Consider the following 14,750-nt stretch of genomic DNA (forward strand, 5'->3'; position numbering starts at 1 on the left):
CTCTAAGTTCCGCGCTGGGGAACGAGGGCTCCAAATTCAAATCAACGCCGCCCTGCGCCGGAGGGCGGGGCCCAGCCGGCGTGGGCGGGGCTCGGCCGGCGTGGGCGGGGCCCGGCCGGCGTGGGCGGGGCTCGGCCGGCGTGAGCGAGCGCGGCCGCGCGGTGGGAGTGCGGGGCCGAGCGGCGGGCGCTCCGTTTCCGGCTCAGCCCCTCTCCCACCGGCCTGGGCTTGCTCTCCTTCTCCATGGCTAGCGGCGGCGGCGCGGGTGCGGCGGCCTCGACCAATCTCAACGCCGTGAGGGAGACCATGGACGGTGAGTACGCTTGGTTGGCGCTCGCTTTCCCCGCCGGCCTGCGCCTTCCCGGTGCCGAGCCCCCCCCCCTCCACCGCCATCCCCCGGATGGAGGCGTCCGGGAGGGCCCGACGGTGCCCCGCGGCGACCCCAGCGTCCGTCCTGCGCCGGAGGGAGTCCGGGAAGGGGACCCGCGGCGACCTCGGAGCTGGCGGCCCCTTCCCCGGGAAGCTCTGGCCCTCCGCGGAGGCGGAGTTTGGCGCGAGCGCGCGCCGCCGCCGCCGCCGCCGGCGTTCTGGCCTCGCGGCGGCCCGTTGCGCGCCCAGCCCGGGGCCACGCGACCCGCTCCTGCCTCTGCCCCGTCCCCCCCCCCCCCCAGGCATGCGCTTGGGTCGCCTCTGGAGACGCTGGCGACCGAAGTGTCCCTCCCCCGTCCCCCCCGCCGGCGAAAGGAGTCGTGGACCCTCAGTCACCGCTCAGTCCCTGGGCCCCGGGCGTTACAGTCAGGAGCTGTTGGTGTCCAGCATCCTTTCCCAGTCCTGTCTCATAGACCGGGTGACACGGGTGGCCGCTGGCTGTGGGTGTGTACACACACACACACACACACACACACACACACACACACACACGTGCCCAAAGATAAGTTGCCTGCCCTGCGCTCTGGTTCTGCAGCTTCGTGCCTCGTGGACCCCGCGCTTAGCTTTATAAACCGTAGTTGATCTTCTTTGTGAAATGAAGCAGTAGCTCCGAGGGCTGTGGTGAGCATTTAAAATTAGACAACCAGGTAAAGTGTGTGTATCAGAAATGATCAGGGTTTGTTGTTTGTTTGTTTGTTTGTTTGTTTGTTTTTCCATTAGCTCACATCCCATTTGCAAGTATCTTCGTCTTCATTTTACTCGTTTCCATGCACATGCGGTGTGAATGTCAGTATTGGCAGTGGCCTTGGTGGTTTCCAGGGGTTACCCCCTCAGCATCTTTCTTAAAAGATAACTCTAGTGAGCCGGGCAGTGGTGGTGCACGCCCTTAGTTCCAGCACTCAGGAGAGGCAGAGCCAGGGGGATCTCTGAGTTTGAGGCCAGCCTGGTCTACAGAGCTAGATCCAGAACAGGCACCTAAACTACACAGAGAAACCCTGTCTCCAAAAAAACAAACAAAAAAAGATAACCCAATTGTCACCAGGTGATGTCAGCCCTACTGCCTTGTGTTTCCTTCACTAAGTGCTGGCCATCTTATCTTGCCCCTTCTGATAGATTCTTAGAATGTCCGGCACTGGTCACGGCTTTCATTTTTAAAGAATGAAACTGTTAGAAGCTTTACATTTATTTTTTCCACCTAGTTGGTGTTTGTTAACATTGCTCCTTTTCTGAAAATTCTGTTAGAAATACCATATCCAACCAGTTTTTCATCTTATGTGTTCCCCAGCTTACTGTTTTGTAAAGTGAATTTATAGACCCAAGGCGTTTATCTGTGTAACATTGCCATGTTGCCTGGGTGCCATTGTGGGTTTGGGAATGTGTTGTTCTGAGACAGGGTCTTGCTATATAGTCTAGAGTGACCTCAAATGCCTGATCCTTCTCTTTCTGCCTCTGGAATGTCCTCGGAATGCTGGGTCTCTAGTGCACACCCCTTGCATCAGTGTGTATTTTGAATAATATCTGAAGATAAGGCCTTCTTTCCAACCAGTTTTCTCTGAAAGGAAGACTCTTTGGTGGAACTGCTGTGAGAACTAAGCTTTTGCGTTGGTTACATCATCACCATCTTTTCTGAGAGAACTTGATATAAAATAAAAATTACAGAATATAAGAACACGTAAAAGTGAAGACCAGAGATGTTTTTGTTTTCAATGGAGGGAGAGTATGTATGATGTTTTATTGCATTTAAATCAATATATGAGAGTCAACATTTAATTTTCAAGCATTTTGGAGCCTTTTTCTTCAAGATCTAATCTATTTCTCCTTATCTTCTCCCTCCTTTCTGTTACCTAACAACGATTTAAGCTTTTGATGTCTGGTTTGCCAAAGTAGCAGGACTCAACTTGTGAGGTTATTACAATCGTTAATTGAGTCGACTTTGTTAAAGCTAGATTATGCAAGTGGGCTTTGTAATCTGTCTGCACACTCTGAAAGAAACCTGATTTACCCCAACCCTGACATAGTGTAAGAGCTGTGGCATAAGATACTGTACTCACCTCCCTCCCTGTTACATGCTCAGCATTCACTTCCAACATTTCCTCTTAAAATCACCAGACCTTTCAACTACCCCTTTCTCCCTTTTCAGTATAACTCCTTAAATTTTAATTTTACTAGTGGTAATTGTAGTTTTGATAATCTTTCTCTCCAGAGGCTTCAGTGGAGAAGCAACTTTATATATAGGTAGTAAGCTTCCAAAAGCTTACTAAAGAAAGGTGTTGGGCGCCATCGAACTAGTCATGACACCAATGCCATCTGTCTTGTTGCCCATTTTGAGAAGGAATCCTGGGGTCACTCTAATTTTTTCTTGTGTCTCTCCTGCCTCCTATTCTTCATTCACAAAGGCATTAAAATCATCACTAATTTGATGTTTGACAACTTGACTATTTTTTTTTTTCAGGCTATCCCATTTACCAGTCTTTTACCAAAATTACAACAATATAGATTGGTTCCATATCATACATGACCTATTCAAAATTCAAACCCAAATTTAAAAACTCAAATAAAAATTCCTATTTTGTATCTACCAATAGCATCTCAAACTTCTGAATTCTTTAGTAGGGCCTTACTGGGTTTACATGTCTCCTGTTTTCTGCTCATTTGTCCCTTCCTAACATTGCCTTGACACTGGTGTTAGCATCAGTGAATTGATAAAGTTCTCTCCAGTCTAGGACCATCGCACCTCCTCCTGCCTCATGTTCTTCTCACACTTGAAGTCTCAGGTTGTTAATTCTTCAGGCAAGTCTTTCTGAAATACTGTCTTCAAAATCAGTTGAGTGCCTTGTAATACTGTTCTCTTACTTTACATGGAGTGGGAACCAGTCTTTGTTTTATCTTGCCCTAACAGATTACCTGAGTCTTCGTGATCTAGAGAACAGGGATTTAATGTTTGTAGTTCTGGACGCTAGCTAACCTGGCAAGAGTGCCTTCTAGCTGCATTGTCTCCTAGGAAAAGAGCACATTGTGCATAAGGGAGCAGGGTGGGGAGACCAAGTGGACCAGATACCAGTCTCTCAAATACAAACTCCAATCTTATACCTGCCAATAGCTTCTCACACTTGTGAGGAATTTTTGTTTGTTTGTTTGTTTATATTAACAGTCCTGGCTGGCCTTGAACTCACAGAGATCTGCCTGCTTCTGCCTCCTGAATGCTGGATTAAAGGTGTGCACTACCCGCCCAGCTAACTTCTGAATTCTTTAGTAGGGCCTTACTGGATTTATATGTCTCCTTATCTCAATGTATCAAAAGTAACCTTGAAATCTCCAAGGGTTAAGTAGACTCTTCTGAAAACAATCAGTTAAAGTAAAGCAATTCCATATGCTTAGGGATATAAAAATTAGGAAGTAATGTTGAAGTATAATTATTAAATACAATCATACTCAAAAACAAGAAAAGGAAGTCTTCATTGATGAAAAACAAAGATTTTTACCTCATAAGACAGCAGAAGGGAACCACAGCAGGGTTTTGAGGATAGAGCCTACGGAAGTATGCTGCCCTGCTAGCCTACCAGGCAGAAATGCACCATCTGCCATTTCGGAGATGGAGAAGCATTATCCATGTGTTCTCTGAGTCTTGAGCCAAGAAGCTTCTATAAAGCTTCGTCCAGAGAGCTCGAGGCCAGGGTGAGAGGAGTATCAAAGAGCTTGTGAGCAGGACGAACTTCCATAGGAGATGAATTCTCATCCAAAAGTCACAAGGTACCTTGGGTAGATGAAAAAAGAGAAAGCCATAATAGGTAATAGCTAAGCTCTTATTGAGTCCTACTATATGTTAGGCACCATTCTAAATGTAGCCTTAATCCTTATACTAACCCTATAAAATAAGTACTGGTGCCTGCTTACTTATAGAATGGTAAAGTAAAAGCAAGGTGAGATTAACTCATTATAGTAATAGAACTAGAATTTGAACTCAGGTGGTCTGGCTCCAGAGAGTACACTCCTGACCACTCTCCTTCACTGTTTGCTATGCTTCAGAAGTCACAGAGCAATCTCCAATAAACAAGAACACTGGAAAATAGAACCTAAATTAAGTGAAGGCAGGAACAATAGATAAAAATAGGAAATCACTATAAATAAGTATTCAGTTAGAAAACAAGAACAAATGATTGTGGAGGAAATTAAAGTCAAAGTACAATCGCTGAAATCATCAGGTAACATGAGTGAAAGAGCAAAATATTAGAAATTGAACTATCAACCCTGAAAAATGAAAATGAGTACTTCTTCACCAAAATGACGTAACATGCTGAGCATACACTCCTACTTGGACAAAACAAAACACATGTAAAACATACAAAGATTTGCAAGAGACTGAATATTAGTCATCTGAAGATTGTGGTGTTTTTTTTTTTTTTTTTTTTTTTTGAGACAGGGTTTCTCTGTGTAGTTTTGGTCCCTGTCCTGGATCTTGCTCTGTAGATCAGGCTGGCCTCAAACTCACAGAGATCCACCTGGCTCTGCCTTCCGAGTACTGGGATTAAAGGCGTGTGCCACCACTGCCTGGCTAAGATTGTGATTCTTAAGAGACAGGAAATACATTGAAATGATAATTCTGTCACCCCAAGTCATTGTCTTCACAGGCCTCATTGCACAGACATACCAGGGGGACCCGGGGGACAATTGGGCTGAGCTAAGGAGCTTGGAAGATGGAGGAAAGCAATGCAAGAAGAGTTAACACAAACTGAAAGGGAGAGAGAAAGGATACTTGAGAGAGCTCCAGAGGGGATTCTGGAGGCCAGTAGCATAGATCAAAGAGCATTGGCTAGTTAACACATTCACACCCAGAAAACTGGGAACAAAACACCCAAAATTAAATTAGAGGGCCACAACATGATGTTCCCACAGAGCTAAGGACAGTGCTATCCTATAAGCCAGAATGGAAAACACAATTTGTGAAACAGTCATGGAGTACTTGAAAGAGACTTACCTTAGCATAATCAGCTGTTCACTACAACTGATCTGAGGATTCAGACCTGAAAGGATCAGTTTCCAGGTAACTATATTTACTATAAGCTCAAGAATAGTTATAGGAAGATAAGGATGTCCAGTACCAACAAGGTAAAATTTACAGTATCTGGCTACTAATCACTGGGTATATAAAACAGGAAAATATGAGTTATGATGAGAAAAATTCAAACCATTAGCAGAAAGAAAGAAAGAACCCACAGGCATTAGAATTTAAACTGGAGATTCAGAACTGTACTCCATATTCAAAAACTTTTTTTTTCCTTCGAGACAGGGTTTCTCTGTGTAGCTTTGCACCTTTCCTGGAACTCGCTTTGTAGACCAGGCTGACCTCGAACTCACAGAGATCTGCCTGTCTCTGCCTCCTCACAGCCTGGCTTCAAAATCTTTAATACTGACATGGAAAGTATACTTTTAAGATCCACATTGAACTATAAGACATGAAAATTAATAGTGGGAAAAGTTTCATGTTAGCACAAATACTGTGACAGTTTTTAGTACTTAAAACTGAATTAAATTAGTGACTAAGTATTGTTTACTTATTTTATGTATACAAGTGCTCTATCTGCATGTATGCCTTTATGCCAGAAGAGGGTATTAAATCCCATTATAGATGGTTATGAGCCACCATGTGTTTGCTGGGAATTGAACTCAGGACCCCTGGAAGAGCAGCCATCTTAACCTCTGAGCCATCTCTCCAGCACATGACTAAGTATTGTTAACTTGTCCATTTTTCCCAAAATAATCCATGACTTCATGCAGTTCAAGCAGAAAGCCCAATAAATTTGTTTTGGAAATTGATGAAAATACTTGACTTCACCCTGAGGGAAAAAAAAGGCTTTTTCATACATGAAAGTGGCAAAAGAATATTTAACCTACTGTGTGCAATATAAAATTAGTAGTTAATGATAGAGCTAGGACACAACCAGGTTGTAGAGATCTGAGAACTTGTTATGTGGTAAAGGCAGCAATTGCAGTATAATGACAAAAGGACATATCATTCAACAAATTACATTGTGGCAACTGGCTTATTTCTGGGAAAAGGATCTTTTCTAACTATACTCCAGGAATTGTAACTGGAAGTTTTCCTGTGTCCTGCCTGGTCCACAGCCACTCAGACCCAAGTAAACACACAGAGGCTTATATTAATTAAACTGCTCAGCCATTAGCCCATGCTTACCACTGACTAGGCCTTACACTTAAACTCAGCCCATTTCTTTTCATCTATGTGTTGCCACGTGTTCTGTGGCTTTACCTGTGTGCCATTACATGCTGCTCCCTGGATGGCAGGCTGGCATCTCCTGACTCAGCCTTCCTCTTCCTAGAATTCTCTTATCTGCTTATCCCGCCTGTATTTCCTGCCTGGCTACTGGCCCATCAGCATTTTATTAAACCAGTGTACAAAAAGCATTATCCCACAGCAAGGAGTCAAATATTTAAATGTTTATGGAAGGGTGAAATTAACTCACAAGTGCAGGACAAAAATAATGATAAATTACTCTGCATGGGAAATACTATCCTAAGCATAATGCAAGGGAAAAGTATACAACAGGTAATATGTTATCAGTTGACTTCAAGTCTAACACATGTCGGAATCAACCACCATTTAACAAAGTCAAGGGAATTGTTGTTTGTATGTCCTATAAGGAATCCTATAAAGGATTCCTGGAAAAGCGCTTAAATAACCTAGGTTCTCAATGCTGCTGCTTTTAATGTCAAAAAGATGCTTTAATGAACTACCATGAAATGAAGTGCTGTAGAAAATGAAGTTAAGGCCGTAAGTTCAGTATATGGCGCTCATACGTACAAAACACTCATGTACATAAAATAAAAAAGTTTAAAAGTAAAGTTAAAGTGTACAAACTTTTATTAATAAAGACAACAGATGCAATTACTCTGTCAAATTATTATCAAAGGTTCTAAAACTTTAAATGTGTATGTTGCTGAGTAATTCTTTCAGAGTTTGTCTTGAAATAAAATTTAGTATATACAAATATATCACAGTTATCAGTATTCTATCAATGGGGGAAATAAAAACAGCTTAATTCTTAAAACAGCTTGGAGGTTAAGAAGTTTCATTTCCATGAAAATGCAACTATTTTTAAGTTTTCAAAAACTGAGACACTGGGCTGCAAGATTAAGATGGTTTACTAGGTAAGGGTACCGTGCTAGCAAGCCTGATACCTGAGTTTGATCTCCAGGACCTACATGGTAGAAGAGAGAACTGATTCTGTAAGTTGTCCCTCAGACCTCTATTTGTACACTGTAGCCTTTGGGAACCCACATTAGTCAATCAACCAATAAATGTGGAAAAATAAGCTTGGAAGCAAATGCTGGTTTCTGAATCCTGAAGTGTTGATTCCTTGATAGATCAATGCCCTGCTCAGCCATCATCAGAGAAGTTTCCTCCTGCAGCAGATGGGAACAAATGAGACACCCACAGCCAGCCATTACACAGGGAGTGAGAGACCTTGGAACACTCAGCCCTAAAGGGGATGTGTCCAGACCCCTCCCTCCACGTTCAGGGAACCCTGCTGAAGAAGAGGCAGCAGGAGGGTTCAGAGCCAGAGGGGATGGAAGACACCAAGAAAGCAAGGCCCTCTAAGTCAACATGAGCAAAGCTCGTGTGAATGCAGACTGAAGCAGCGTGCGCAGGGCCTGCATGGGTCTGCACCAGGTCCTCTGTGCATATCTACCATGGCTTCCAGTTTACGTTTTTGATGGGATTCCTGAGTGTGCAAATGAGTGGGTCTCTCATGTTTGTGCCTTTTCTTGTGCTCTTTCCCTTCTGTGTGTTCCGTCCAACCCTGGTGTGTTAGTTTGTATGTATTATATTATCCCTTAGAAGCTGTTTGTTTTCTAGTGAGAATAGAAAGGGAGTGGGATTCAGATGGGAGGGGAGGTGGGCAGGGACTAGGAGGGGTAGAGGGAGGGGAACCATAATCAGAATATATTATGTGAGAAAAGAATATTAAAATTTTTTAACTGTGAATGAATTACTTTTCAAGTGATAGATATCATGTTAAAGTACTTTCCCACAAATTCTTTAACTCATTTTTTTAACTTTGGAAATTATAATTTCTTTCTTCCTTTCATGCCCTTCCATATTCCCTCCCTTGCTGTCCTTCAAATTTATGATCTCTATTTTTTTATTAATTGTTATTGCATGTATATGTATATATATATATAAATATGCCTAAATAAAACCTGTTCAGTCCTTTAAGAAGAAAAGAAGTGCTGTATGGTGATATTTTATTTGTGCTGAAATGTGATTTTATTTGTATGCTAATAAATAAGGTTGCCTAGAGATCAGGTCATAGCCATTGAGCAGAAGTCTGGCAGTGGTAGCACATGCCCTTAATCTGATCACATAGCAGGCAGAGTCTCTGTGTGTTCAAGGACACAGCAAAACATGGTGACACACGCCTTTTAATCCCAGTACCAACCATAGAGACCTGGAGATCTGTATAGATAGGCAGTGACGAGGAAGTCATGTGGTTGGGTTTACAGCCAATGAGAAGGCAGAACAGAAAGGCAATAAGAAGACAGGACACAGGAAGAAGGTCTCTCTCTCAGGGGAAGCAAAGGCAGCGAGTGGTAAGCTAAAGGGAGTCGTGGCTATTGCTCTGATCTCTTAGGCTTTAACTCTGTATTTGGCTCTGTGTTTCTTATTTACTAAGACTGTTTAGAATTTCATCTACAGTGCTGTGTGCAGATTTTTTGTTTGTTTGTTTTTTAAGTGTTAAAACATTCTTTTTAAAAATTGTGTCTGTATCTTTTTCAGTTCTACTTGAGATTTCAAGAATTTTGAATACTGGTTTAGATATGGAAACACTGTCTATTTGTGTACGACTTTGTGAACAAGGAATCAACCCGGAAGCTTTATCGTCTGTTATTAAGGAGCTTCGCAAGGGTACTGAAGCACTGAAGGTTAGATTTGCATATTAGGTTTCTGTTTTTTGTTTTTGTTTTTCTTTCTTAAAGTTCTTATTACTTAATCTCGTTTCTTTCACATCATGCATCCCAATCCCATGCATCTCACGTCCTCACATCCGCCCTCTGCCCCTGCAACGACCATCTCCTAAAATAAAACAAAATAAAAATTAAGAGAAAAAAGAAGGGAAAGAAATCTCATCATGGAAGCTGCAGTGTGACACAGTGAGTCACACAGAAAACCGAAAGACCTGCTCTCTAAGCTACGGTGCAAAGTGATTGTGGAAGACACCTGGTGTTGACCATACACACAGAGGACTAAATACCGTGTGATGATCTCTACCGGCACCTTAGAAAAACTGGTTCCCTCCCCAGTCACGCTTCTCTTCCTCCCGCTTTCCCCTCCAGTCTCCTGAGTTCTATAGTAGACATCCACCAGTCTCACTAACTGAACTAGAAAAGGCTACTATAACTTGGTCAACGTGTTAAGCTTCATTTCAATGGAATCTTACACTGTTTCTGCTGGGTTCTTTCATTTACTGTCCTGTCTGTGATGTTCTCTTCCGATGAATGTCACTGTAATGTGTTTCTTTTCTTGCAAATAAGTTTCCTTCTACAAATATATTATATTTACCCTATTTAGTTGTTTTCAATGTAACACTTGTAAAAAATGCTACTCTGAGCCCATGTCTCCCCATGCTTCCATATGTGCAGTTGGTTTGGATACAGACCTAGACACAAAATGACTGGCCTGTAGGGTAGGTGTGTTATCAGCTTCATAGATGATTACAGCGCCAGGCTTTCCCAAAGTAGCTGTCTTCATTTCTATTTCACCACAGCATGTGAGTTTCCTTTGTTCCATGGTTGTCAGTGTTAGTTACTAGGAGCCTCAGTTCCAGCCATTTCTCGTTAAGGGACACATATAGGTCCTCTTTTTTTATTTGCACTTGTGAGTGCATTTCACAGGGTTTTGCCCAGCTTCTTTTCAATTCATTTACCTTCTTTGTCATCTTTCTAAAACCTCAGCTTTAGCTTTCACAGCAGGATGAAAGGGAACTGGAAAGTAGGAATAGGTGATAGTTATGTGAATACTTGCCTTGTCTAGAGTAGACCGGAGGCTCCGGCTGCACTGGTGTGACTTCCTCCAGTCATGCAGGGCAGGTACTGCTCCAACTGTTGGTGACCTGCTGCCAAGGAGACAGAAGCCCAGCTCCTGAGAGTGAAGTATTTGCCCTGCACTTTTCATTTGCACTGTCTGACAAAGAGTATGTTCGCTTTTCTTGAGACAGTCTCATTTTGTATCTGTGGCTGGCCCCAGACTCACGGACATCATCCTGCCTCTGCCTTCAAGAGTGCCACCACACCCGGCAAAACATTTTAAACTCTGTTCTAACTTTTTTGTGTGCCGAGTCCCAAGGAGAGAAAAGCTAGCTCACACTGTATTTGTGCACTGGTCATTCTGAGGAAAACAAGGTCAGTTCTTTTGCCTGTAAGGAGAAAGAACTTTTATATGATTGCATTATTTATATTTTGCCAACATTTTACCATATTTTCTTGAAATAGCTAAAAAGGAAATTTTAATTAGTAAGTACAAATAGAAGTATATCATGTATTTTTCTAAGATTAATTTCAGGGCTGGGTGGTGGTGGTATATGCCTTTAATCTCAGTGTTCAAGGCAGAAGCAGATGGCTCTCTGTGAGTTCAAGGCTAGCTTGGACTCTAGAGTGAGTTCCAGGATAGCCAGGACTACACAGAGAAACCCTGTCTTGAAAAGCAAACAAACAAAGTCCATCATTTTCATATTGGTATTAAGAAATGATATTAAGTCTTTGCTTGTTTTTTCCTCCCCATGGAGCTCAAGCTGACCTTCAGCTCCAGCTCTTTCTGGCTCAGCCTCCCAAGTGTTGGGTTACTGGTAGATGCTTAACTGTTCGGTTCCTTCTAGAAATACATATCAGATTGGGTTTTGTGAAAGATCAGACACACCTGGGAGGTGAGGTTACCCATGCCTAGAAAGAAAAACCTGAGCATCCTCCCTCATACACGGAGCCTAGCCTGTAATACGTACATGTGTAACAGCTGTAAGGGGTATTGCATACTTTAGAGAGGAGACCAAGAAAGGGTAACGCTAGGTGGTGAGGAAGGACAAAAATGCAGGCAGAGTTACAGATGAATCATGAAAGATGAAAAGCTAGTTGTTTTTCTAGTTTTAACTGTCATGCTATTTTCTCCCCATCCCCCATCTGTCTGTGCGTGCATGTGTGCGTGTATATAAGTACATAAAAATGTAATTGGTAGTGCTGTATAAAACCCTAAATGAAAGGACATTCTAACTGTATCATTGAGATGTATGGAGTTTGGGACTAGGAGTTCAAATGTGATGTTTTTGTTTTTTTTTCTGAGTTCATTACAATAAAATGATTTTTATTTTTTTAAGTAAATAATACCACAAGTAATACCTTTTAGCAAAAACAACAACAAATGAAGACTTTGGAAAAGATTATATGTTGACTCTTTTTTTTTTTTTTTCAAGACAGGGTTTCTCTGTGTAGCTTTGTGTCTTTCCTGGATCTCACTCTGTAGACCAGGCTGGCCTCAAACTCACAGAGATCCTCCTGGCTCTGCTTCCCAAGTGCTAGGATTAAAGGCGTGTGCCACTACCGCCCGGCAATATGTTGACTCTTAAGTAGTACGTTTTTACGTGCTCTTTTTCTGTTTGTAGTCTAGCAGTAAATTTAAAAGATTTTCTTTTGGTTTTCTGACACAAGTTTTCTCTAAATAATAGTCCTGGCTGTCCTGGATCTCACTCTGTAGACCAGGCTGGCCTTGAACTCACAGAGATCTGTCTGCCTCTGCCTCCTGAGTGCTGGGATTAAAATCGTGCCCCACCCCACCCCCAAAAGATAATCTTGTTGATACAACAAAAATAAAAATCACAGTGTTTTCCCAATAAGAGTAATTCAGTTATGTGGGGAATAGCTAGCCGTTTGTTCAATATAGTTGAAAACTGACACATTTACCCCCACCATGTGTCTTCATCATGGCTTCTGAAATCACAAGTCTTGCTCTCTTGTTCTAGGCTGCTGAAAATACAAGCTGACTTCCGGGAAAGTCCTGAACACATATGTCAAGCTCTGAAAGAAAATTTGAAGATTGCATTGTAGTCAAGATGTACAATGATATTACTGCTTGCTGCGTAGAAGATGTTTTCTTTTTAAAAGAATTATAAAACCATGGCTGTGAGTCAATGGGAAGTGGTTTAAGGCAGACCCAGCAGTCATGTTTACATCACAGCCATCTTGTTAATGGCCCCAATTCCATGGCATTGCTGTGCTCTTATTTATGTATTCCTTATTTATAGCTCTGCTAGCTGTAATTTTCTAAACAGTGTCTCTCAGATGCACACAGCTGTTGCGCCTGGTTGAAGTTAGTGGAACACATCAGAGGGATGAATAGTAGTTATGACTTGTTGACATTTCAATTAGAAACCTTAATTTTGAATTGTCTATGCGTCATAACTGGCTATATGTTCCACTGGACTGAAAGTTGATGGGATTTGTGAATTTTGTGAATTTTGCCTTTTTTTGTGTTTCACATCTTGTTTTTTAAAAAAGAATCAAAGGCATATCTTCTAATCATATCTTTAACAAAATATTTAGTTTTTTAAGTAGTCTTTTGGCAGTTAAAAGTATTGACTAAAACTTAGAACTTTTAGAGACTTAAGATTTTAAAAATAATGCCAGGACTTGGCTTAGCATTATTTTTAGTTTTGAACCATTTAAACCTAATGAGAGTAGCTGAGAATGCTTTTCTTTCTAAATTTTATACCCAAATAAAGGCCTACATAATAATGTATAAAGTGAAAACAGCAAACATGCAAAATTCCTTTTTAATTTCATTGCCTAAAAATAATAGGAAAGCTAACTATTTAATCCTGAGTGGCTGTTTAATCAGTACATAGGTGGTGTATTTCAACAAATTGATTCATAATATTTTCTGAAATAGGATTTCCACTTGTTAAGAAAAACTAATGAAATGGTACTAGTAATTTTAAGTATGACTTTGCAGAAAAAAATTGTGTGTCATTATTTTTACCATTAAAGCTTAAACTCATGAAAATGATGGTTCAAAAATAAATTTTAAAAAATTTATGATGGTATTAGTTCTGTTCCTGTTACAGACTCTGTGGAATATTTTCACAATCTTAATATGGATTTAATCTGAATTTTTGCTTCTTAAATTTTCATTTTCTCTGACATTTACATGATGTACAAGCATTCAGTTTTCTGTAGCCTTTTTTGTAGTGCAGACATGTGGATGTGGTTTCTAAGAGATTTAGTAATTAAGCAGCTACCCTCTCTGCTGCCCTTAAACTCATCTCACCCGTTGACGAGCATTCTCTGCAACCAGAAGACTGGGGCAGAGCAATTGTTCACCACAGGCCACCTCGGGCTGTACAGGCAACATAGTGAGACCCAATCTCACAGACAAAATGTGGGCTTGTGGCTATTTTGACTTTTTAAATGCATGACAGCTTTACTAAGTAAATTGAAAGGTCTGCTATAGGCAACTCTCCCAAGTTGGGAGATAGTAAGAACTTGTAAGAATTGTATGATTGCTGATGCACATATTGCATGTTATTTATAAAAATCAAAAAATACTTTCTCAGACGCCACAACTTGTATTTACTTCTAGACCATAGAGTTGATAGTTTTATTTATGGTTTTGTAGATTAGGTTATTTATATGTGAAACAAAGTAGGAAAATATATTGAGAAAGGATTATATTTATAGAGAATATATTGTGTCTTATGTTTATAGGGAACTATATTGTGTTTCGTTTTTAAATGTAAGCATATTTTTAATGAGCTCATAAGAAATAAAGAAACCAATGATACAATGGCAGTTATCTTGCATGTTGTCGGTGACAAAATTAAAATGATTTCAGTATTACTGGCATGTCCTTTTGATATATCATATGCTTCTGTGAGTCTAGTTCTGTTTCTGAAGGTAGTCAGTAAATATTAAGACATTTACTATGTGTAAAAATTTTAAGATAGGTTTTATATATATATATATATATATATATATATATATATATATTACATTTTATAATTACATACTAAATTAAGCCTTGGATTGGAGTGGAATTAATTTTTCCTGATAGTGAGAGGAGGTAATCATATTAGTATTGGCTTGGTTTTAAAACTAAATTGACAATTCAAATTGTAATATTATTTTTTTTCTATGCTTCAAATAAGATAATCTTTATGTGGAGATTGTTATAAAAATGATTTGTGCCTTGTCCAAATATATGTGAACATTTCCCAATAACTGAATCAAATATGTTTCAAACATATAATTAAGAGCGTGAT

General features: G+C 40.8%; 1 protein-coding gene across 2 annotated transcripts; it reads left to right on the top strand.

The window, feature by feature from the left end:
- Positions 1–129: 129 nt before the first annotated feature.
- Positions 130–14,328, top strand: Mzt1 (mitotic spindle organizing protein 1). 2 transcript variants are annotated; one of them, XM_028877171.2, is made up of 3 exons: positions 130–313; positions 9,227–9,372; positions 12,456–14,328. In XM_028877171.2, exons 1-3 carry the CDS (start codon positions 244–246, stop codon positions 12,474–12,476), a joined length of 237 nt encoding a protein of 78 aa, XP_028733004.1. In that variant the 5' UTR covers positions 130–243; the 3' UTR covers positions 12,477–14,328. The 2 variants fall into 2 exon arrangements, with proteins under 2 accessions (XP_028733004.1, XP_037064253.1); XM_037208358.1 differs by lacking the exon at positions 12,456–14,328 and adding an exon at positions 10,481–11,077.
- Positions 14,329–14,750: the final 422 nt, after the last annotated feature.

Source organism: Peromyscus leucopus, chromosome 9, assembly GCF_004664715.2.
Source record: "Peromyscus leucopus breed LL Stock chromosome 9, UCI_PerLeu_2.1, whole genome shotgun sequence".
Taxonomy (NCBI): Eukaryota; Metazoa; Chordata; class Mammalia; order Rodentia; family Cricetidae; genus Peromyscus; species Peromyscus leucopus.